This window comes from Castor canadensis, chromosome 14 (assembly GCF_047511655.1).
Source record: "Castor canadensis chromosome 14, mCasCan1.hap1v2, whole genome shotgun sequence".
Taxonomy (NCBI): Eukaryota; Metazoa; Chordata; class Mammalia; order Rodentia; family Castoridae; genus Castor; species Castor canadensis.
In genome coordinates, this window is record NC_133399.1 from 54,097,310 (window position 1) to 54,120,794 (window position 23,485).

Consider the following 23,485-nt stretch of genomic DNA (forward strand, 5'->3'; position numbering starts at 1 on the left):
CTGTGCGTGGGTGTTACCTTCTAGGTTAATTCTTTTTGATCTAACCTTTTCTCTAGTACCTGTTCCCCTTTTCCTATTGGCCTCAGTTGCTTTAAGGTATCTGCTTTAGTTTCTCTGCGTTAAGGGCAACAAATGCTAGCTAGTTTTTTAGGTGTCTTACCTATCCTCACCCCTCCCTTGTGTGCTCTCGCTTTTATCATGTGCTCATAGTCCAATCCCCTTGTTGTGCTTGCCCTTGATCTAATGTCCACATATGAGGGAGAACATACAATTTTTGGCTTTTTGAGCCAGGCTAACCTCACTCAGAATGATGTTCTCCAATTCCATCCATTTACCAGCGAATGATAACATTTCGTTCTTCTTCATGGCTGCATAAAATTCCATTGTGTATAGATACCACATTTTCTTAATCCATTCGTCAGTGCTGGGGCATCTTGGCTGTTTCCATAACTTGGCTATTGTGAATAGTGCCGCAATAAACATGGATGTGCAGGTGCCTCTGGAGTAACAGTCTTTTGGGTATATCCCCAAGAGTGGTATTGCTGGATCAAATGGTAGATCGATGTCCAGCTTTTTAAGTAGCCTCCAAATTTTTTTCCAGAGTGGTTGTACTAGTCTACATTCCCACCAACAGTGTAAGAGGGTTCCTTTTACCCCGCATCCTCGCCAACACCTGTTGGTGGTGGTGTTGCTGATGATGGCTATTCTAACAGGGGTGAGGTGAAATCTTAGCGTGGTTTTAATTTGCATTTCCTTTATTACTAGAGATGGTGAGCATTTTTTCATGCGTTTTCTGGCCATTTGAATTTCTTCTTTTGAGAAAGTTCTGTTTAGTTCACGTGCCCATTTCTTTATTGGTTCATTAGTTTTGGGAGAATTTAGTTTTTTAAGTTCCCTGTATATTCTGGTTATCAGTCCTTTGTCTGATGTATAGTTGGCAAGTATTTTCTCCCACTCTGTGGGTGTTCTCTTCAGTTTAGAGACCATTTCTTTTGATGAACAGAAGCTTTTTAGTTTTATGAGGTCCCATTTATCTATGCTATCTCTTAGTTGCTGTGCTGCTGGGGTTTCATTGAGAAAGTTCTTACCTATACCTACTAACTCCAGAGTATTTCCTACTCTTTCTTGTATCAACTTAAGAGTTTGGGGTCTGATATTAAGATCCTTGGTCCATTTTGAGTTAATCTTGGTATAGGGTGATATACATGGATCTAGTTTCAGTTTTTTGCAGACTGCTAACCAATTTTCCCAGCAGTTTTTGTTGAAGAGGCTGCTATTTCTCCATCGTATATTTTTAGCTCCTTTGTCAAAGATAAGTTGCTTATAGTTGTGTGGCTTCATATCTGGATCCTCTATTCTGTTCCACTGGTCTTCATGTCTGTTTTTGTGCCAGTACCATGCTGTTTTTATTGTTATTGCTTTGTAATATAGTTTGAAGTCAGGTATTGTGATACCTCCTGCATTGTTCTTTTGACTGAGTATTGCCTTGGCTATTCATGGCCTCTTGTGTTTCCATATAAATTTAACAGTAGATTTTTCAATCTCTTTAATGAATGTCATTGGAATTTTGATGGGAATTGCATTAAACATGTAGATTACTTTGGGGAGTATTGACATTTTTACTATGTTGATTCTACCAATCCATGAGCATGGGAGATCTCTCCACTTTCTATAGTCTTCCTCAATCTCTTTCTTCAGAAGTGTATAGTTTTCCTTGTAGAGGTCTTTCACATCTTTTGTTAGGTTTACACTTAGGTATTTGATTTTGTTTGAGGCTATTGTAAATGGAATTGTTTTCATACATTCTTTTTCCGTTTGCTCATTGTTAGTGTATAGAAATGCTAATGATTTTTCTATGTTGATTTTATATCCTGCTACCTTGCTATAGCTATTGATGATGTCTAGAAGATTCTGAGTAGAGTTTTTTGGGTCTTTAAGGTATAGGATCATGTCGTCTGCAAATAGGGATATTTTGACAGTTTCTTTACCTATTTGTATTCCTTTTATTCCTTCTTCTTGCCTAATTGCTCTGGCTAGGAATTCCAGTACTATGTTGAATAGGAGTGGAGATAGTGGGCACCCTTGTCTGGTTCCTGATTTTAGAGGGAATGGTTTTAATTTTTCTCCATTAAGTATAATGCTGGCTGTAGGTTTGTCATTCACAGCTTTTATAATGTTGAGGAACTTTCCTTCTATTCCTAGTTTTCTGAGAGCTTTTATCATGAAATGATGTTGGATCTTATCAAAGGCTTTTTCTGCATCTATTGAGATGATCAAGTGGTTTTTGTCTTTGCTTCTGTTAATGTGGTTTATTACATTTATTGATTTTCGTATGTTGAACCACCCCTGCATCCCTGGGATGAAGCCTACTTGGTCGTGGTGAATAATCTTTTTGATGTGTTGCTGAATTCGGTTTGCCATTATTTTGTTGAGGATTTTTGCATCAATGTTCATTAAGGAGATTGGCCTATAGTTCTCCTTTTTGGAGGTGTCTTTGCCGGGTTTTGGGATAAGTGTAATACTGGCTTCATAAAATGTGTTTGGCAGTTTTCCTTCCCTTTCTATTTCGTGGAACAGTTTAAGGAGGGTTGGTATCAGTTCTTCTTTAAAGGTCTGATAGAATTCAGGAGAGAATCCATCAGGTCCTGGACTTTTCTTTTTGGGGAGACTCTTGATTGCTGCTTCAATTTCATTTTGTGTTATAGGTCTATTCAGGTGATTAATTTCCTCTTGGTTCAGTTTTGGATGATCATATGTATCTAGAAATCTGTCCATTTCTTTTAGATTTTCAAATTTATTTGAATATAGGTTCTCAAAGTAGTCTCTGATGATTTCCTGGACTTCCATGGTGTTTATTGTTATCTCCCCTTTTGCATTCCTAATTCTACTAATTTGGGGTTTTTTTCTCCTCATTTTAGTCAGGTTTGCCAGGGGTCTATCGATCTTGTTTATTTTTTCAAAGAACCAACTTTTTGTTTCATTAATTCTTTGTATGGTTTTTTTGGTTTCTATTTCGTTGATTTCAGCTCTTATTTTTATTATTTCTCTCCTTCTATTTGTTTTGGGATTTGCTTGTTCTTGTTTTTCTAGGAGTTTGAGATGTATCATTAGGTCATTGATTTGGGATTTTTAATTCTTAAAACCTGACTATCCCCTTAACTGATTCATGACATGGAGCTCTCCAGATACATACAAATCTTACCTGCACTGAATTTTACAAAACCCACCATTTCTTTGCCTCAATAAATGTTTATTTAGCACCTGCTACGTATAAGGCAGTGTGCTTGGCAGCATGAAGAAGATGCAAATGAACAATGTACAATTTTTTGCCTTTAACAAGCCTATAATACAGCACACGAAATTAGACATGTAAAGAAATAACCACCACACAAACAAGAAAGCAATAAATGCCAAAAGCAATAAATACCAATATATGGGATGAGAAGAAGAGAGGAACTCAGCAAAAGTAAGATTTGAATGGCAGATCAAACATAGATAGGAAGCAATTAAGAGGAAAAGGCAATCTGGGAAGACTAGAAACAGTAGGAGGAAGTGGCAAGGAGTCTAGCTGGGCTGGAATAAGTATAGCAGATAAAACAACACAGAGAAAAAACACTGGAAAGGCATGCTGGGATTGATTGAAAGTGGTTGTGTGCCAGGCAAAAATATTTCTATTATAATGGAAATAATGATCTGACGAGTTTTGTAAAGCTTAACCTGGTGACAATGGAAGGCGACTACAGGAGAGACTGAGGGAATGAGGCCAGTTTGGAAAAGATGACAAGAGAATGAAAAAGTGACAATGAGAATGAAGCAGTTACAGGTGTAGATGGAGACAGAATTGAGAATAATTAGAAATGACAAACTATGAAAAAAGAAGTGAAGATAAGATAGATGAAAAGATGATGGCAGTTTTATATATAGGGACAGAATGATCCAGTCACAGAGCCAGAAAAATTTGAAGAGGCAAAGTTTGCATTTGTATAGAGAGAGGAAGGAAAAGGTAAGCTTAAGATGCTCAAAGACACCTGGGGCTAGGGGCATGAGGACCCAGAAGGCAGGTACAAGTTGGTGTTCACCAGGGCAGTGGCCAGAGCAGGAAACAGACTGGAAAACCATCCAGAAAATGGCAATAGTTGAAGCAATGGAATAGTGGAGATGGCTCCACCACAGAAGAGAGGTCTAAAGTATATCATGATTTTTCTTAAACATGCAATTCTCATAGAAAATTCCTAGGTATGATACATCATACGAAAAGTGCTATATCTCTACCTTCATTCCTAAGAAACTGCCTCTTCAGTTTTATGATTATGAGCATAAAAGGTGCCTCTATTGTGGAAGGCCATTATGAAAAAATTTGTGGAAGGCCATTATGAAAAATTTGCTTCAATAAGATTTTTTAAAGTTTTTATCATTCCTTTTGAGGAGTTTTTTTTGTAATAAAATTGTTTTGCTGAGATTCAGAACAGATACTGACATACCTTTCCTCAGTACACCTAAGAGTCAGAAGGGACCTAGGAAGAGATCTAGGAGGCCATCAACATCTCTCTTCTTTCTCAGATGAGGAAAACAAAGCCCTAATAGGTCACGGGATTTGCCCAGCATCGTACACAAGAGGGATGGCACAAATGGACCCATGGCAAGAACAGAGTACTCTTCTTTCTTTCGTAGCTATTTCCCAGCTTACCTAGCTACTGGCTAGATACATGGACAGGAAGAGAAATATAAAGACAAATGATTGATGATAGATAGATACCTAGATAGACAGACAGATAAGTAGGTAGATAACTATAAGTAAGAGTGGTTGGCAATAATATGTCTATACTTTAACTTTTTAAGTTGGGGAAAAAGGAGAAAATAGATATTTTTTGGACTCATCCAGAGCCTTACAAACCTTAAGAGAAAATGACTTTGGCTTTCTTAAAACACTAAATTTCACTTAGTCAAAAAAATTAATAATATTATGATACATTCTAGTCAATAAGCTTTATATTCTGCCACAACAGAAATTATGGCACTTTTTGTTGGCATGGAAAGGTAGTTTGCAGGAAATAGTATCAGTAAGAATCAGGCCTTATTTTTATTGTTATTGTTGTTGTTGCCAGGGTGGGAATGTTTATATGGTTTTGTGGTGCTAGGGATTAAACCCAAGGCATTATGCATGCTAAGCAAGTGCTCTACTACTGAGCCACATCCCAACCCACAGACTTCAGACTGTTTTATCCATCACAGAAGCAAAGTACCCATGGTACATCCCTTTTGGAAAATTAAAGATTTCCATACAATGAAGTTCTAAATACATCCATTTCATACAAGATGCAGAAAAAAAAAAAGAAGACTGTAACATTTCAAATTTTTAAGTCAGAAATATACAGGCGGATTTCTGAGCCTGTGCCACAATAAACCAGCTTGAGGACCTCAATATTTCCCCCAAATCTGGAAATATGTATCCTACCAACTTTATAATTGATGATTCCCTTAAAGATTGTTTCAATAACTTCCCCCAGACCCACTAGCCTTCCAGCAATACATTTCAGCAGGCACTATCAGATTTTCCAAAAGATCTTCTTTCTGTAAAGAATGTAGGCAATGAGCACCCAGAGAGCAGTGGCAACAATGTTCTGAGTCAGATGCTCTTTGTGTGACTGGTTATCCTCCAGCTTCCACTGAAAGGGAAAGTAGTTCTCAAACACCTCGTGGCCAACATACACCAGAATAGAATTCATTCCTTAAGGAGAGACAAAGAACATATTTTTTCCTGAGAAACACTGGATCATCCATTTAATTTTTAAAATCAGTTCAGTGAAAAAACAAAAAGCATGTACTTATATTATTAGATACTGCCAAAAGATAAGTGATATATATCTTAGATATTTAAGTATAAACTGTATTTTTAAATTATTAGGAAATATTCGTTTTATAATGATTTTTTTCACAGTGCTGGGGATCAAATCCAGAGCTTTGTGTGTACTAAGTACAAGCTCTACCCCAGCCCAAAAATAACCCCTTAAATACAAAATCAGAAAGAAAATTACAACTTTAACTTGTACTTCTTAGACAGAAAACTGGAGGTCAAAAGAATGCAACCATTACTAGAATAAAAGACCTAAAATAAGACACTAAAAGGACCTAGTCTAGCTTTAGGTCCTTTATAACTGCATCTAAATTATTCTATTTATCCCTTGATATGATCTTTTTATATTTCTTATAATGCCTAAACTTTAAGGTAGTACATTTGTATAAAGGAAGCAGAGTACAATTTCTTAACTTACGAACATTAAAAATTGGATAATATACCCTACCTCTTCTCTGATATTCTACAAGTTGGTACTACCTGAAGAGGTAAGTGGAGCTGACTGTCATACAATGAATGACTCTAGAACCTAAATGGATAAAAATGGGTGGACTGCTTCAGAAGAGGCCAGTGACATCCTATGTGACCTGAGACAACACGGTCCCTGCTAATTTTTTCCTCAGTTTGTTTCCTGGAAAGAACACCAGCACAGTGGTGCAAAGCTGCAGTGCTGAGGAAGTTTAATAGGTCTCTGGGCATTTGACCTCCTTAACCAACTTTGTATGAGTTAGAGATGACTTACCTGGGTAAAAAAACGGAGCTCCTGTCCACAGTCTCTTCACATCGACAACTGGGTAGAGAACCAGCAGTATGAGGAAGGCAAATGAGCTCAGCGTGGTGACATAGGAAATGGACCTGTGAGGAGTGGAGTGAAGAGGGGTGGCAGGATCGTGAAGAACACAGCCAGCTTCAACATTAACATGACACTGTTTTTGTATGCTTACCAGAGATTTTTATTTATTGGAATAAAGCCTTCATTTGTAGAAACTTTCGTCAAAGCAATAGAAATGAGACCCTATAATGGGGAAGGGAGGGTGTTAAAGATTTTTATTATAATCTCAAAATACTATTGTGTTTCAAAACTAAGTTAATTTAATTTCTTAATGAAGCTTGAAAATTGTGCCTTATAGTCTACTCTTTTAACTGGAAACAGATTTTAAGATGGATAACCAAAACATGCTCTCCAAAAATATATTTTCAGTATTTCTGTGAGTTGAAGAAGATAAATTAATTCACAAATTACAGTGACTTCTAAAAGAAAACATGATTGCAAGGTTAGGGATAAAATGAATAGTCAGTCAAGCTCACACTCATTTTTTTATGGAAATCTGAAGTTGATGATTAAAAACTGTTGTTATTTGTCTAGTCTTTCTAATTAAAAAATCTCCATGCAGAATCCATATGTCATACATTTCTTCAGACATTCTTCATTCCAGTGTTTGATTGCAAACATCCCAGTGTTTAATTGCAAATGCTGTCTTATTTATAAACACATTTTTCTAAGAGGAAGATAAAGCTAAGAATTTAGGTGTAAAGGTTTTTTCTTTCTTGGGTCAACAGTACAATGAGTGCTTGGCATGCATGAGGCCCTGGGTGAAAAGACTTGTTCCTCTCTGTTATTCAAGTGAAGAATGCTCCCTGTCACAAGGTGGTAACAGCTGCTATATCAGTGTTGGTAAGCACTTTGTTTCTTCTTATATATACATGAGTGTGAAGAAAAGCAGTGCTACTGAGGAGTATCTGTTACTTACTAGAATACAACACCAGGCAGCAAATCTAATGAGGATGACTTTGGTTTGATCCTTGTAATACAGTAGTATTTTTCCTGCCTGGAGAAGAAAAATTATGATCAAGAGAATTGCCTAAGATACTTTCTTATTTCAAATTCATCCATCATCTTAATCACTCCACAAATAGATTCATTTGCTAGTTACACTTTCAAGATATTGGGAGTATGAGAAGAAATGAAACCTTGATTAGTAGAGACTGAGAGGAACATGGGACCAACAAGATAGAGCCTTCACTCAGAGAAGAAGGGACATGTCAGAGAGTAGTGCTGCTGTACTGAGACTACAAGCGTGAAATGGCCAAAGCAGGAAGGGCATTCTGAACAGAATGGAACATCATGCACAAAAGCATGTCAAAGACTGGAAAGCACCACAGCATCTCTGAGGGGCTACAGAAGCCAGAGCGCTGGAAGGTGACAAAAAGGTGGTAGGCAGGTAGGTTCAGAAGGCATCACATCATAGGGGGCTTTCTTCCAGAAGTGATGGAGAGCCAAGGGAAGTTTACCCCGTGGAAACTGGATCGTGCCTGCTAGATCTCAGTCTAGCAGCATTACAGAAGAGATATGGAGACAGAATGGAACTGTAGGCAGGGAAACACCTTAAAACACTAGAACAGGATATCTCATGAAATCCCTCTGGAATTAGGGATTAATGTTTGAAAACTTAAAAGGAGAAAATGTTAATAATAATTTATAATAATGGCTAAAATTTACAAATGTTTTCTGTGTGCCAGTACTAAAAACTTTACAGGAATTAATTTACTTAATCCTCATAATACCTCTATGAAGTAGGTGCTAATGAGGCACAGAGAAGTCAAGTAACATGCCTGAAGTCACCCAGCTAGTAAGTGGCATAGCTACATTCAAACTTAGGTGGTACAGGTCCAGGACTTACTCTTAACATCTACTCTCAACTGACTGCTCCAGTAGGAAGAGGTTTACCTCAACATGTAGAGAATAGATGAATATATGTAAAAGCAGAATATAAGATATCAAGTGCTATAAAGGCAAGATTTTTAATTATAAGATTATTTAATCACCAAAATGTATACGATTTAGATCCGCACTACCCATTGGGAGACACTAGGCACATGTGACTATTTAAAATTTAAATCAAGTAAAGTTAAAAATTCAATTTCTCAATCATAGTATAGCCACATTCATGTACTCAATCACTATCCTGCCTAGTGCCTTCCCTAATGGACAGAACAAATAAAGAATAATCTCATCATTTGAAAGTTCTATTAGTACTACATACAAAGTCTTACCCCCTCTCAGTTTGCTCCCCTTAAACAATAGTTTCAAATACCAATAAAGAGAACTTTAGGAAGAAAAGTCTAGACTACTTCAAAAATTTAACATAATTTCCTTTAAGATCAACCAGGATTGTTACTGACTTTGGTTTAAAACATGCAAACTCTGAAGCCACAGTGTTGGTGAGTCCCTCCAAAATTCTATGTTGAAACCAAGTCATTAAAGTGATGATATCAGAAGGAACAGCCTCTAGGACATGACTAAATCTAAGGGCTCTGCCCTCATGAGTGTATTTTAAGCCCTTTTAAAGGGCTTGAGACAGCAAGTCCAACATCTTTGCCCTTACACTTTCTACCATGTGAAGACACAGTATTCATCCCTGCCATTCAAGGCACCATCTTGGAAGCAAAGACAAGAACCTCACCAGACAACAAAATTGCCACCATCTTATCTGGGACTTCCCAGCCTCCAGACTGTGAGAAATAAGTTTCTGCTTTTATAAATAACCCAGTCTCAGGTATTTTGTTATAGCAGCACAAATATACTAAGACAAGTGTACATGAAAGAAATGGGACAAGTGACATGGCAATTTCTCAAAGTTACCAATACAGAAACACTCTGAAAACTCCAGCAGGAAAAACTTTTTTGTCTTTGTTGGTTTATTCGTTTGTCTGTTGTTTGAGACAGTGTCTCTAGAAACAAGCTAGCCTTAAACTCAAGAATCTCCAACCTCAGCCTCCCAAATGCATGGAATACAGGCATGTACCACCACACCCAACTGATAAAAATATTTATTTACACACTGCTGGGTTATGGTAAGTCACATTACTGATAGAATTTTTGTAGAACATAAGAATTGCACTTAATTATTTGAATGTGCTAAATTTTAACAATTTATAGTTTTGCACAATTTGTCTAACCTAAACAGAATTTATTAGACCTGTAGCACAGTAAGGGATATATTTCTGATGATTTTGATGAAACAGTTTTTTAATTTGTGATGAAGCAATACTCATAAACTGTCAAAAATGTATTCAGATAAAATGAACAAATACCTGAACTCCTAAAAATGCCATCACAATGGAGTTGATTGTCCCTAAGATTCCTTCTGGATCGTATGCCACCTCAGTGTGATATAGCACCTTAAAACAAAACAAGAAGGCAGCAGTCACTCACTGACCACAAAAATGAACACAAACAACTCTCAGACTGAATACAAACTTTTATACATTCTAGTAACCAATGTTTTTGGATTTCTGTATTTGTTGTTATTTTGTTTTATATTTTGCTTTTGCTGCAGAAATTCATTGCCAACTTAAGAGGATTATGGGCAAAATACTTCTGGTCATGGAAGGATGCAGTATGTGCAGGGAATGCAAAGCCTCAGGGATATGCCATGGTCTAGCAGCAGCCACTTCAACTTCAGCTAGCTTATTAGCAAACAAGCCTAACTAATTTCAAATACAATGCATACCTTTGTAATTTTTCAGACTTGTTCTGCTTTGGTCAACCCTATTGTGAAGCTTCTTATTTTCTTTTCAAGCAAATAACATTTAATAATACACTTGGAATGGGGTAAAGCACAGTGGAACAGCACATGCTTAGCACGCACAAGGTCCATGGTTCAGGACTGAAGGTGTGGCTCAAGCAGTAGAGTGCCTGCTTTATAAGCACAAAGTCGAGTCCCACAAAAAAAAAAAAAAGAAAAAAACACATGGTTCAATACTCAACATCTAAAAAAATTAAATAAAATAGATTTTAAAAATACATTTGAATTTTTTATTACAAAATAAATGCTAAAATTGCAGAAGTTTGGAAATGTACCGTACCATAGATACTGTAATGCACCATGCAAATTCCCCTATCCTTTCAGGACTGAAGCATCAGTTCCCACAAATGCAAGAAATATTAATTACCAAAAGCTCACAGCAACATACCTCTTCTGAACTATCCAGAACTAAAGAGAATTGCCAGGCTGGGGTGAGTGGCTTAGCAATCCTTCACCCCAATGTAAAGCAGCCTTGAAGTACCACTCCAACTCCCCATGAGATTAGCAGGGGCCTCTGATGGGACTACAATGCAGTTCAATTTCTGCCTCTTCCCAGTTCTGCTTCCCTCATTCCCCAACAAAGACTGATCAGCAAGGACTCCCTTCTATGTGTATTGCTTGTGAATCTCTGTCTCAAGAGTCCATGGATGGCTGGTGGAGTGGCTCAAGGGGTAGAGTACCTGCCTAGCAAGTGTGAAGCCCTGAGTTCAAACCCCGGTACTACCAAAACAAAACAAAAGAAAGAGCCCACTACCTGGACACTCACCTGACACATACAGAAAAGCTCTATAGAAAAGTATTAAAATGCTGCCCATTTTATATATGCATTCTCACTTTATAATCCAAAGTAATTTTCACCTACATGATACACACTAAAATCATTAAGTTAGACTTTTCAAAGAAAATTATTTCTCATCACATTTTACTAAATGGACATAGTTTAAAGATGGCCAGTTTTTCCTATTTTCCCCATGTCAGAGACCCGAAGTTTTCAGTTAAAAGTAAAAACCAATCTCACACACAGTGGAAGATGGATGTTGGTAAAGGTGGTCATCTCCCAGAAGCAAGCGGTCAATGTAGCCAGCAGCTCCTCCAGTACAATTTGGATATTTCCCCAAGTCTCCAATGCCACCAGGACCAAGATACCCACTAAAAAAGTGGAAAACATATTTAAATGACAAAGTGATAGAGTTTTACGAGGGCTATTCATATAGCCCACTTCAAAGAGCCTCAAATATATACAACCTAAAACTTCCCTCTGACTCCATGTGCTCTCATCAGTGCTCTTTTGACTTGAATACTCCCTTGACTGGTAAGCCAATTTCTACTTAGACTGACCCTAGACAACACCAAACTTCTCTTCCAATGCAAAGTATACCTCAAAGGAGATGAATTATACAGAATTCTTCTTGACTTGAGAAATTTGTAAAATGTAAGCTCAGAACCTCTGACTTGGCAGAAATGGACATGCAAAAAGGGATTATCTGTCAAGGGTTCACTTACGTAGGGCACCCAGGAATGGGTAATAAGAAGGTTAAGACCAGCCAAACACTTTCCAGCATCAGAATGAAGAGCCACTGGGGCCAGCTGGAAGTGATGTCTTGAAAAGAAGGGCAGCTTCTCTCCTGAGTGAGGGGCAGGAAAAGAATATATATGAACTAAATACAAAGAGAATGGGACTTAAACATAGTATATGTATTTGGGGAATGCCCAATGATTATTTTTCTTGGTCTTTATAGTAGTAATACAAAAAAATTATGCATATATGATGTTGCCTGAGCTCTCTTTTTACAGACTATTGCAGCAAAATATTACTTAAAAAGAAATCAGCGGCTAGAGGTATAACTCAGTGACAGAGCATATGTCTATCATATGTATGTCCCTGGGTTCAATCCCCAGTACCACAACCAAAAAAAAAAATAAAATAAAAATCACTCAATGAATGGGGCAAAAAACAATGTATTTGATTAAAATACATTACATTCAGAACTAAAAAAAAAAATCTGTTAACTATATAGTAAAGTTTTTCTGTCTTTTTTACAAACATGATTTCTTACCAATGTGCAATTTTCAGGCACAGGGTTAGAAAAGAGAAGCTCCAATGCAGCAACAACAAAGTAAGTCACCCCCAACCGCTGCAAAACACCAGGAATTCGCACCTTATCCCAAGACACTGCAGAAAATACAAGTTAGGTAAGGCATTAGCCAACACCTTGCATCTCATCAAAAGGCAATCATTTTTTTTCTGAAGGGGAAAACATATCTATATTATATGCAAGTTTTTCCAAGAAATGGAAATACAAATGGACTCAAACTCAAATTCCAAAAATGGGCCAATCCTACTCAATAAAAGGATGGTCAGGGACATGGTTTAAACTCAAAAAAGGACATTTTAAGAGACTAAAAGTGAAAAGTGTGTAGGAATAAAGCAAGGACTACCTTGACCCTGAATTCCATTCCCTGGCCCTTTCCCATTAGAAATGTAGATTCAACTATGTCCACCATGAAAATGTAAACCCCACACAAGTCACACTGCATCACTGGGAGACTATAATCCTATAAAAAACTCTATCATGAATCCTACTAGGATAATGGCTTACTTTTTGGAACTCCACCAAACCCAGTTTTATGTGACACCAAGTAACTTCTCTCCTCTCAGTGCCTATAGTCTTTCAGATAATATGTTTTGCCTAAGGGGTTGGTATGGCTACCATCTGGACTTGGTTGTGCTACAATTTGTGCCCTCTTTTGCCAATGATAGAGTAAACCCCTTGAACAAAGTAACTACCACCTTCCTTTATTCTGATGCTGGCACAATGTATGGAGCTTACATCCTTCCCTTGGCTGTCCTGTCTCACTGCACACCACTAAAGTAATGATAAAGACACCATCCTTCCCAGCAACCCAGCTGGCATATAGGTGATGACAAAAGTGGATTCTTAAACAGCCAACACTGAAACTCAATGAAACCAAAATTGGAGAATAGCAAGATGACCTGGTCTGGTCTCTACTCTGTCCCTCAATACATGACCAAAAGAAAACTCCTCAGTCTCTCTTGGTCTCAAACTTTTCTTACATATAACCCAAGAGTCTGCATAGCTACAGAAGCTCCTCCTAGGTCTAAAATTCCAAGCTAATAATAATAGTCTTAAACAAGCACTGCAAACACTTTTCTAATAATTATTCTTTTGGCAGGTACCTAAGATTGAGGAATTACATTTCTTTCAAATTATAATATGTGGGGCTGAGGATGTAGGTCAGAGTTAGAGAGTTTGCCCAGCATGTGCAAGGTCCTAGGTTTCTTTCCTAACAACTCAAAAATATTTTTTATACATACGCACAATATTTTTGAGATTTCAGCCTATGTATTAACAGAAGAGAAAAATACTTACATGGACCAAGGCAATAATTGGGGTTCACAATAACAACTCCTATACAGATTAACAGGAAACTCCTCCATGCAATTTTCCCCAGCAATTTGAATTTTGAACATCCCTGCTGCAGTATAGAAGTCATTGATAGAAAAATCGAAGTTCCCATAATAAATACAAACCTAAAAAAAAAAAGCTATTAATAGGGGCCACTACCAATACATTGTCTATCTTTAATATTTTATAATATACTACATAAGAAAGGCCATACATTATCAGTTCAAAGTAGCCAATTATTAAAATAACATCAGGTAATAATAGAGGAAGGGACTGGCTCATAACCTTATAGGGCCATGACAGTTTTCAAGTCCTGTCTTAGGAGAAAAATTGTTAGTATTAAATGGAATTTCCAAGGACAGCCCTCCAAAGTAGCTGTCAGAGATATTACAATGAAAATGTTACAATTCAAATAACTAGTTTCTCACTAGCTTGCCTGCAAAGTTATTGAGAAATGAAACACTTCAATCATTTCTAAACTCACTCCTACTTCCAAAAAGAAAACTAAAGGTTCATTTTTTCTATCCATTTAGTCTGAGTCACATGTTTTTCCTTTCTTTTGCCATACAAAATTCTCTCCTTAAAAGAAAAAAAAATGCAGGGCATGGTGGTACACACCAGTAAGTCCCAACTACTTGGGAGGTGAAAATCAGAAGGATCACAGTTTGAGGACAGCCCAGAACCCCCAAAAAAGTTAGCAAGACCCCATCTTAAGCAACAAGTTGGATGTGGTGGCACATAGCTGTGATCCCTGCTACAGAAAGGCAAAGTAGGAGGATCACAGTCTGAGGCTGGACCTGAACAAAAAACATGAGACCCTATGCAAAAAAAATAAGAAAGCAAAAAAGGTCAGGGCTCATCTGATTTTTGGCAAAATTGCCCAAAATATGTGTTGGAGAAGGCAGCCTCTTCAACAAATAGTGCTGGGAAAACTGGATTTCCACCAGGAGAAGACTGAAACTAGATCCCAGTCTCTCACCTTGTACTGGCATCAATTCAAAACAAATTAAAGACATTTTTAAGATCTGAAACAGTGAAGTTAATCCAGAAAAAAATAGGTAATATGTATGTGGTATTACCACATGCGAATAGGTAATAACTTTATGAATGAAACTCCAATAGCTCAGCAAATAAAGGAATGTGTTGACAAACAGACTGCATGAAACTAAAAAGCCTCTGCACAGCAAAGGAAATGGTCACCAGACTGAAAAGGCAGTCTACAGAATGGGAGAAAATCTTTGCCAGCTACACATCTGACAAGGAATTAATAACCAGAATATACAGGGAGCTCACATAGCTAACCTCTCAAAAAATCGACAACTCACTGAATAAATGAGCAAATGACCCAAACGTAATTCTCAAAAGAAGCAAAAATGGCCAATAAACATATGAAGAAATGCTGACCATTCCTGGCCATAAAGGAAATGCAAATCAAAACTATACTGAGATTCCACCTCACCCCACTCAAAGTAGTTATCAGCAATAACACAAACAACAACAAATGTTGGAGAGGATGTAGGGGAAAAGGAACACTTCCACACTGTTGGTGGGAATGTAAATTAGTGCAACAACTATGGAAAGCAATCTGGAGAGCACTCAAAAAACTACAAATAGAACTACCATATGACTGTAGGCATGTATCAGACAGAATGTACATAAGGATATGATAGAGCAACTCACACACCCATGTTTATTGCAGCACTATTTATAATAACCAAGCTTTAGAAGCAGCCCAGATTCCCTTCCACTGATGAATGAATTAAGAAAATGTGGTATATGTATACTATGGAGTTTATTCAGCCATGAAGAAGATTGCAATTATGTTGTCTGCAGGTAAATGGATGGAACTGGAGAACTTCTTGTTAAGTGAGGTAAGCCAGGCTTAAAAAATCAAAGGCCACATGGTTTCTCTCATATGTGGAAGCTAGACTTATAAGTTAAATGTATATATAGAAACACATATGACCATACATAGACATACATGTGAGAGAAAGAACAAAATTGAGACCAAGAACAAAATTGTATTAGTGAGTTTGTCTGAGGGGGTTATGGGAGGTGGGAGAGATAAAGAAAATGTTAGAGAATGAAAAATATTGGAACAGCCCATCATATATGAAAATAATATAATGCACTGTGCAGTAAACTATTGAATATTAGGGAGTATGGTGAGTAAGTAATGGGGGATGAAGAAGGAAGTTAATTTGATTAAAGCATGATATATACAGACCTGAACTGCCAAGATGCAACACCCTTGGACTATCAATATACACTTAATTTTAAAAACTGAAGGGTCAGGCACTGGTGACACATACCTGCAATCCTAGCTACTCAAGAGGCAGAGATCAGGATGATCACAGTTTGAAGCCAGCCCAGGCAAAATAGTTCATGAGACCCTATTTTGAAAAAAAATCACAAATAAAGGGCTGGTGGAATGGCTGTAGGTGTAGGCCCTGAGTTCAAACCCCAAAACCACCAAAAAAGGACCGGGAGGAAAAATAAATCTTCTGTGGGGGTGGATACCAGTGGGGAATCAGTGAGCACAAAGAATGAGAGCATATATTGTAGATGTATGTTTTGTAACCAGCTATGAAAATAGAAGAATGAAACTTGTTGAAATTGTTCTAAATAATCCAACTAAGATATATTTTAAACACATATGTAAATATCACAATGTATCCCCCTGTACAACTATTATATGCTAATAAAATCTTTTTTTAAGTCATTGCTTAAGTGGTAGAGCACCTGCCTAGGAAGCATGAGGCACTGAGTTACTGATTCAGACCACAGTAAAACACACACACCCCAAAATTACAAATCATATGTATAGAAGAAGGAAGAGGAGGAGGAGGAAAAGAGGTCTAAATTAAAGATATAGATAACATATTCAATAAAATAATAGCAGAAAACTCCCTCAATCTTCAGGAGGGTGATCCAATACAGGAGGTTTTCAGAACACCAAACAGGCAAGATGAGAAAAGAAACCCCTAGACATATTATAGCTAGACACTAAATATTCAGAAGAAGTAGTACTGAAAGCTGCAACAGATAAGCAGCAAGTCATATATAAAACCAAACCTATCACAATATCAGCAGATTTTTCAACAGGAAAATATGAGGGCATGCAATGGTGTATTCCAAGCCCTGAAAGAAAATAGTTGTTAACCTAGATTAAAGTATCTAGGAAAGCTATCCTTCATAATTGAAGTAGAAATAAAGACCTTTCATGATTAAAAAAAATTAAAGGAATTTATGACTACTAAACCAGCACTGCAGGAGATACTTAAAGGAATCCTAAGCACAGAAGAGGAGGACAAACATAACCAGAAAACACAGGAAAGAATAAATCCCACCAGACAAGTAGATTAGCAAATGAGAATTAGAGAAGAAGCAAACATCAAAAAACAACAAAATGATAGGAACTACTGCACACTATGGTCTCAGTTCTACAATCAAAAGACAGAATAGAGCTGGGCACCAGTGACTCACATCTGTAATCCTAGCTACTTGGGAGGCTGAAATTAGGAGAATTATAGTTTGAAGCCAGCCTGGGCAAACAGACCCCATCTCCAAAGTAACCAGAACAAAATGTACCAGATGATGGCTCAAGCAGTCAAGAAGTGCCAGTTTTGCAAGTTCAAAGCCCTGAGTTCAAACCCCAGTCCCACACCGGCCCCCCAAAAAAGACAGAAAAAAAAGAAATAGAAGGGCAGGTTAGATTTAAAAAACAAAACCTGACCTGTTGTTGCATACAAGAAATGCATCTCACTAACAAACACAAACAATGGTTAGAGTGAAAGAAAGGAAAAACATTTTCCAAGCAAATAAATCCCAAAAGCAAGCAAAAATAACTATATTCATATTTTACAAAACAGACTTCAAACAAAAATTAGTTCAAACACACAAAGAAGGTCACTTCATATTTAAAAAGGGAACAATCCACTAAAAGGAAATAACAAATGTTGACAGATATGCTCCGAATGCCAGTGCACCCAATTTCATAAACACTACTGAACAGAGAAGCACAGATAGACCCAACAAAATAATAATGTGATATTTCAATACCCTACTCTCACCAGTTGATAAGTCATCCAGACAAAAGAATCAAAAAAGAAATTTTCAGAATTAAATGACACTATACAGCAAATGGACTTAACAGACATTTACATAATATTCCATCCAGCATTTTCATGATACACGTTTTTCTTCTGGAATTTTCTCCAAATAGATCACATTTTAGGACATAAAGCAAGTCTTAACAAACACAAGAACATTTAAATAATTCTTTGTGTTCTATGAGACATCAAAGGAATAAAATTAGGAATTCAAAGAAAAGAGACAAACAAAATATTCAAACACATGGAGACTAAACAATTCACTGTTGAATGACCAGGTATCATCAAAGAAATAAGGGAGAGAAAAGAAAAACATTCCTAGAAGCTAATGAAAATAAAACACAACATACCAGAAACTTTAGGATATAGGAAAGGCAGAGGTAAGAGGAAAGTTATTGTTATGAGCACCTGTATCCAAAAACAGAGGAATCTCAAATAAATTACCTAAAGATGCAACCCATGCTCCTAAAGGTGGGGGGCGGGGGACACAAGAAGAAACCAAACCCAAAATTAGTAGATGAAAAAACAATAATAAATATTAGGTTCTGCCTTAGTCTCCATTAATGAAATAGACACTTTAAAAGAAAAACAAAAAATTATGAAACAAAAAGTTGGTTCTTTGAAAAGATAAACAAGACTGATAAATCCTTAGTCAAATAACCAAATGAAGGAAGACCCAAATTAATAAAATTAGAGTGAAAAGGGGGATGTCACAACAAATAGCAATGAAATCCAGAATATCACGAGGAAATACTTCAAAACTTATATTCTAATTAGCTGGAAAATCTACAAGAAATGGACACAGTCAGTTCTAGATTTATTTTAACTACAAAAATTGAACCAAGAGGATAAAAATCACTTAAACAGATCTATAACATACTTATTCTATCTTATTGCTATAAGAGTCAATTAATACTAAAAAATCAACTGAGAAAGAAGAACATAGGACTGGATGGATTCACTGCCAAATTCAGCCAGACCTTTAAGAAGAACTAACACCAATATTCCCCAAATTATTCCATGAAATAGAAAGAGAAGAAATGCTACCAAACTCATTCTATACAGCACTAATGCCAAAATTGGAAGATACCAAAAAAAAGAAAATTACAGACCAACTGTCTTAATGAACATAGATGTAAAAGTTCTCAATAAAACACTTGCAAAGCAAGGCACAATGGCTCATGCCTATAATCCTAGCTACTCAGGATTAAATCAAACCCTGAGAACCAGAGAATCACAGCTTGATGCCAGTCCAGGCAAAAGTTCATGCAACTCCCTCTCAACCAATAAAAAGCTGGGCGTGGTGGCACATACCTGTCATCCCAGCTATGCAGGAAGTATAAATAGAAGGATCATGGTCCAGACCAGCCAGAGCATAAATGTGATACCATATTGGAAGTGTGGCTCAAACAGTAGAGTGCCTGCTTTATAAGCCCAAAGCCCTCAGTGCAAACCCCAGTCCTACCAACAACAACAAAAAAAAACACTTTGAGCTGGCAGAATGGCTCAAGTGGTAGAATCTGAGTTCAAGTCCCAATACTGTAGGAAAAAAAAAAAACACTTAAAGCAAAAAGGGCTAGAGGCATGGCTGAAGTGGTATAGCACCTGCCTGGCCAAGAGCAAAGTCCAGTTTAAACCCAAGTACTGAAAAAATAAAAAGAAAAAAGAAAAGAAAAAGGAAAAAAAAAACCTACAAACCAAATTTAAGAACGTATTTAAAAAATCATAACCATGATCAATTTGGTTTCTTTCCAGGGCTCTATGATGGTTGAACATACACAAATCAAACAAAACATGGCATATAGGCAGAATCAATGATGAAAACCACATGACCTGAAAAATACAGAAAATGCCTTTGACAAAATTCAACATTCTTTCATGACAAAGGCTGATATAACAAAACTAGAACCAACACCATACCAATGGGGAAAACTGAAATAATTTCCTTTAAAATCAGGAATGAGATAAGGGTGTCCTCTCTCCCCATACTTATTCAATATAGTGCTGGAATTCCTAGCCAAAGGAATAAGAAACAAAAGGAATTCAAATAGAAAAGAAAAAAGTCAAATTATCCCTATTTTAGATGATATTATGATCGAATACTTAAAACATCCTAAAGACTCCAAAAAAAAAAAAAAAAAAAAAAAAACCTCTTAGATCTGATAATGTAGCAGGATACAAAGTACCTTTTCTATATGCCAAAAATGAACAGACTGAGAAAAGGAAAAAGAAAACAATTCTATTCACAATACTCCCTCCCCACCCCCCCAAAAAAGATACCTAATACTAAATTTAACTAAGGAGGTAAAAGCACTCTACAAAAAACCCTACAAAACACTGAAGAAAGAAATCAAAGATGAAAAAGATGGAAAGACCTCCCATGTTCATGATTTGGCCAATTTAATAGTATGAAAATTGCTATACTATAAAAGCAATCCACAGATTCAACACAATTTCCATCAAATCCCAATGTCATTCTTCATAGAAATAGAAGAATCAATTCTAAAAAAATTCATATGGAAATCCAAGAGTAATCCTGAGCAAAACAAGCAACACTAGAGGTATTGCGAATGGTGCTAAGAAAACTGGTCATCAACTGAAACTAGAACCCTATCTCTCACCCTATGAAAACATCAATTCAAATTTGATCAAAGATCTCAATGTAAGGCCTAAAACCTTGACACTACTACAGGAAAACATTGAAAGTTATAGGCATAGGCAACTATTTTCTGAATAGGATATCAACTGCATCAGGAAAATAAGAGCAAGAATTGACAAATGGGATTTCAAAAAATTAAAAAGCTTCTGTACAGCCAAAAGAAACAATTGCCAGAATCAGTAGAAAGCCTACAGAGTGAGAGAGAATCTTTGCCAGCTATTCATCAGGTAAAGGATTAATATCCACAGTATATAAAGCATTCAAAAATATTAAACAAAAGATCAAAAGAATAAATAATCCAATTAACAAATGGGCAAATAAACTGAACAGTTCTCAGAAGTACAAATGGTTAATGAATACCTAAAGAAATGTTCAACATCTTTTAACCATAAAGGAAATGCAAATCAAAACAACACTGAGATTCTATCTTACCCCTGTCAAAATGGTACTCATCAAAAATAAATAAATAGGAGGAGATTCAAGATGGCAACCGAAACACAGCTACAGAGCTTCTGACCTCTGTGATCCAGGGACTTTGATAAGAAGCTGGAGACACACTTGACTGAGGTAAAGCACTAGGGAGAGCTGAAATATCAGCACTCTGAACCCCTAGCTCATGGAAGGCCTCTCTACGCCACCATATACTAAAAGAATACCCAGGGCTGCACGCCAAGCCACACCCCATAGGCCCACGGAGCTGCTGCTCTGCACACCATGGTATCTCCAATCCTCCAGCCCTGCTCCTTTGCCCCACCAGGGCTGCACTACCCCAAACTCCCACCCTTCAGACCTACAGGATCTCCCTTGGACAAGCCCTGAAGGCCAGGGATCCACAGACATTCACAATCTCCGCCAGGCCATGCCCCCCAGGCCTGCACAGCCCTGCACAATCTCTGCTCTGCCAAGCCACGCCCTCATGGCCTGCCATGCCTGAGATACATACACGCACAATCTCCATTCCGCTGGGCCATGACCCCAAGGCCTGCACAGGCCTGCATGATCTCTGCTTTGCCGGGACATGCCCACAAGAACTGCCACACCTGAAATACACACATGCACAATCTCGGTTCCACTGGGCTGTGCCCTCCAGGCCTGCACAGGCCTGCACAATGTCCACTCCGCAAGCCTGTGCTACTAAAGCCTGCCAAGCCGGGAACCCACACACGCACGATCTCCATTCTGCTAGATCACGCCCCCCCTCCCCCTCCCCCACCCCCACCCCCACCCCGCCGGGCCTGTCAAGCTGGGGATTCACAGACACACAGGATCTCCACTCTGCCAGCCTGTGCCCTTCAGGCACACCATGCCAACGCTTCAAATTCTGCTATTTCACCTCAGCTAAAGGCTTCCACCCATAGGCCCATGGGACCCCACCCACCAGCCACTCGCCACAGGAAGGCTCCAAACCTACCTAAGAGACACACACAGACTGGTCTGGATGCTAAAGAACTAACATCAGAACAACTAAGATTGCAATTCCACTATTCCAGAACTGGTGATTTTTTTTTTCCCTTCTTTGAGGGATTTGCTGCCTGGTTTGCTGTTTGATCATTCACCATCTCTCACATTTTTTTTCTCTATTCCTCTCTATTCCTTTTATCTTTCCATCTCTCTCTCTCTTTTTTATCCTTCTTTCTTGGTTTTGTTAATATTAATATTGTTACCCAGCTAATACTAAATTATACATAGTCCAGGGATAGAAACGTTACCTACTGGAAATATGGGAAGAAGAAAAAGGGAAGGAAACCATTCTCCCCCAAAAAATAAAGTAGTACAGGATGTAGAGCGAAATGAAGAAAATGGATACCCAGATCCAGACTCCAAAAAACAAAGACAACTATACCAAGGAACCCAACGAAGCCCACAAGAACATCCTGAAAGAAGAAATCCTATAGGTAATTAATGAGAATTTCATAGAGATGTTACTACACATGGTCAAACAAAATGTACAGGAGGCACTCAAGAAATTCCAAGACAACAAAAATAAAGAATATTAGAAAACCCAGAAACAAATAAATGAAATCATAGAGGCCATAAATAAATGCCAAACTGAAACTGAGACCACCATAAACAGAGAGATAAACAAATTAAGGGCAAAAATTGACAATATTAAAGTAGAAGTAACCCATGATATAGAAAACCTCAGAAAAAAGAATAAAACAGAAATACAAAACAAAATGGAAGACCATTCCAGCAGAATAGAACAAACAGAAGACAGAATCTCAGAACTTGAAGATGAAATGGCAATTAACGGAAAAACTGAAGAACTGTTAGTTAAACAACTCAAGACCTGTGAAAAGAAAAAAAAATGCAAGAACTCACTGACTCCATCAAAAGACCAAACCTGAAAATCATGAGCATTGAAGAAGGAGAAGAGATGCAAGCAAAAGGAATTTGTAGCATAGTCAACAAAATAATAACAGAAAATTTCCCAAATCTAGAGAAAACTATGCCCATTCAGGTACAGGAAGCCTCCAGGACACCGAACAGACCTGACCAAAATAGAACTACCTATGACATATTATCATTAAAACAACAAGTACAGACACTAGAGAAAGAATATTGAAAGCTGTAAGAGACAAAAAACAAATAACATACAAAGGTAAACCCATCAAAATCACAGCACACTTCTCAATGGAAACATGAAAAACAAGAAGAGCATGGAGTGAGGTCTTCCAAGCACTGAATGAAAATAACTTCAACCCTAGGATACTCTACCCAGCAAAACTATCATACAAAATAGACGGAACAATAAAAGTATTCCATGATAAGCAGAAACTAAAACAATATATGACCACCAAACAACCACTACAGAAGAAGTTCCAAGGAATTCTGCACACAGA

General features: G+C 37.4%; 1 protein-coding gene across 4 annotated transcripts in view; it reads right to left on the reverse strand.

Annotated features, from left to right (window-relative positions):
• Positions 1-3,229: 3,229 nt before the first annotated feature.
• The window catches only part of Hgsnat (heparan-alpha-glucosaminide N-acetyltransferase), a 66,374-nt gene continuing 46,118 nt past the window's right edge, over positions 3,230-23,485 (reverse strand). For 3 of the 4 annotated variants that reach the window (XM_074054571.1, XM_074054570.1, XM_074054572.1), the window contains 9 exons: positions 13,836-13,996; positions 12,501-12,616; positions 11,947-12,068; positions 11,466-11,592; positions 9,950-10,036; positions 7,606-7,683; positions 6,799-6,869; positions 6,597-6,709; positions 3,230-5,728 (listed from right to left, as the gene is read on the reverse strand). In XM_074054571.1, the coding sequence (XP_073910672.1) occupies positions 5,547-5,728; positions 6,597-6,709; positions 6,799-6,869; positions 7,606-7,683; positions 9,950-10,036; positions 11,466-11,592; positions 11,947-12,068; positions 12,501-12,616; positions 13,836-13,996 (1,057 nt within the window). In that variant the 3' untranslated portion in view covers positions 3,230-5,546. Of the gene's footprint in view, positions 5,729-6,596; positions 6,710-6,798; positions 6,870-7,605; positions 7,684-9,949; positions 10,037-11,465; positions 11,593-11,946; positions 12,069-12,500; positions 12,617-13,835; positions 13,997-16,183; positions 16,259-23,485 lie in introns of those variants that run through there. The other variant, XM_020170106.2, reaches the window with a different exon arrangement.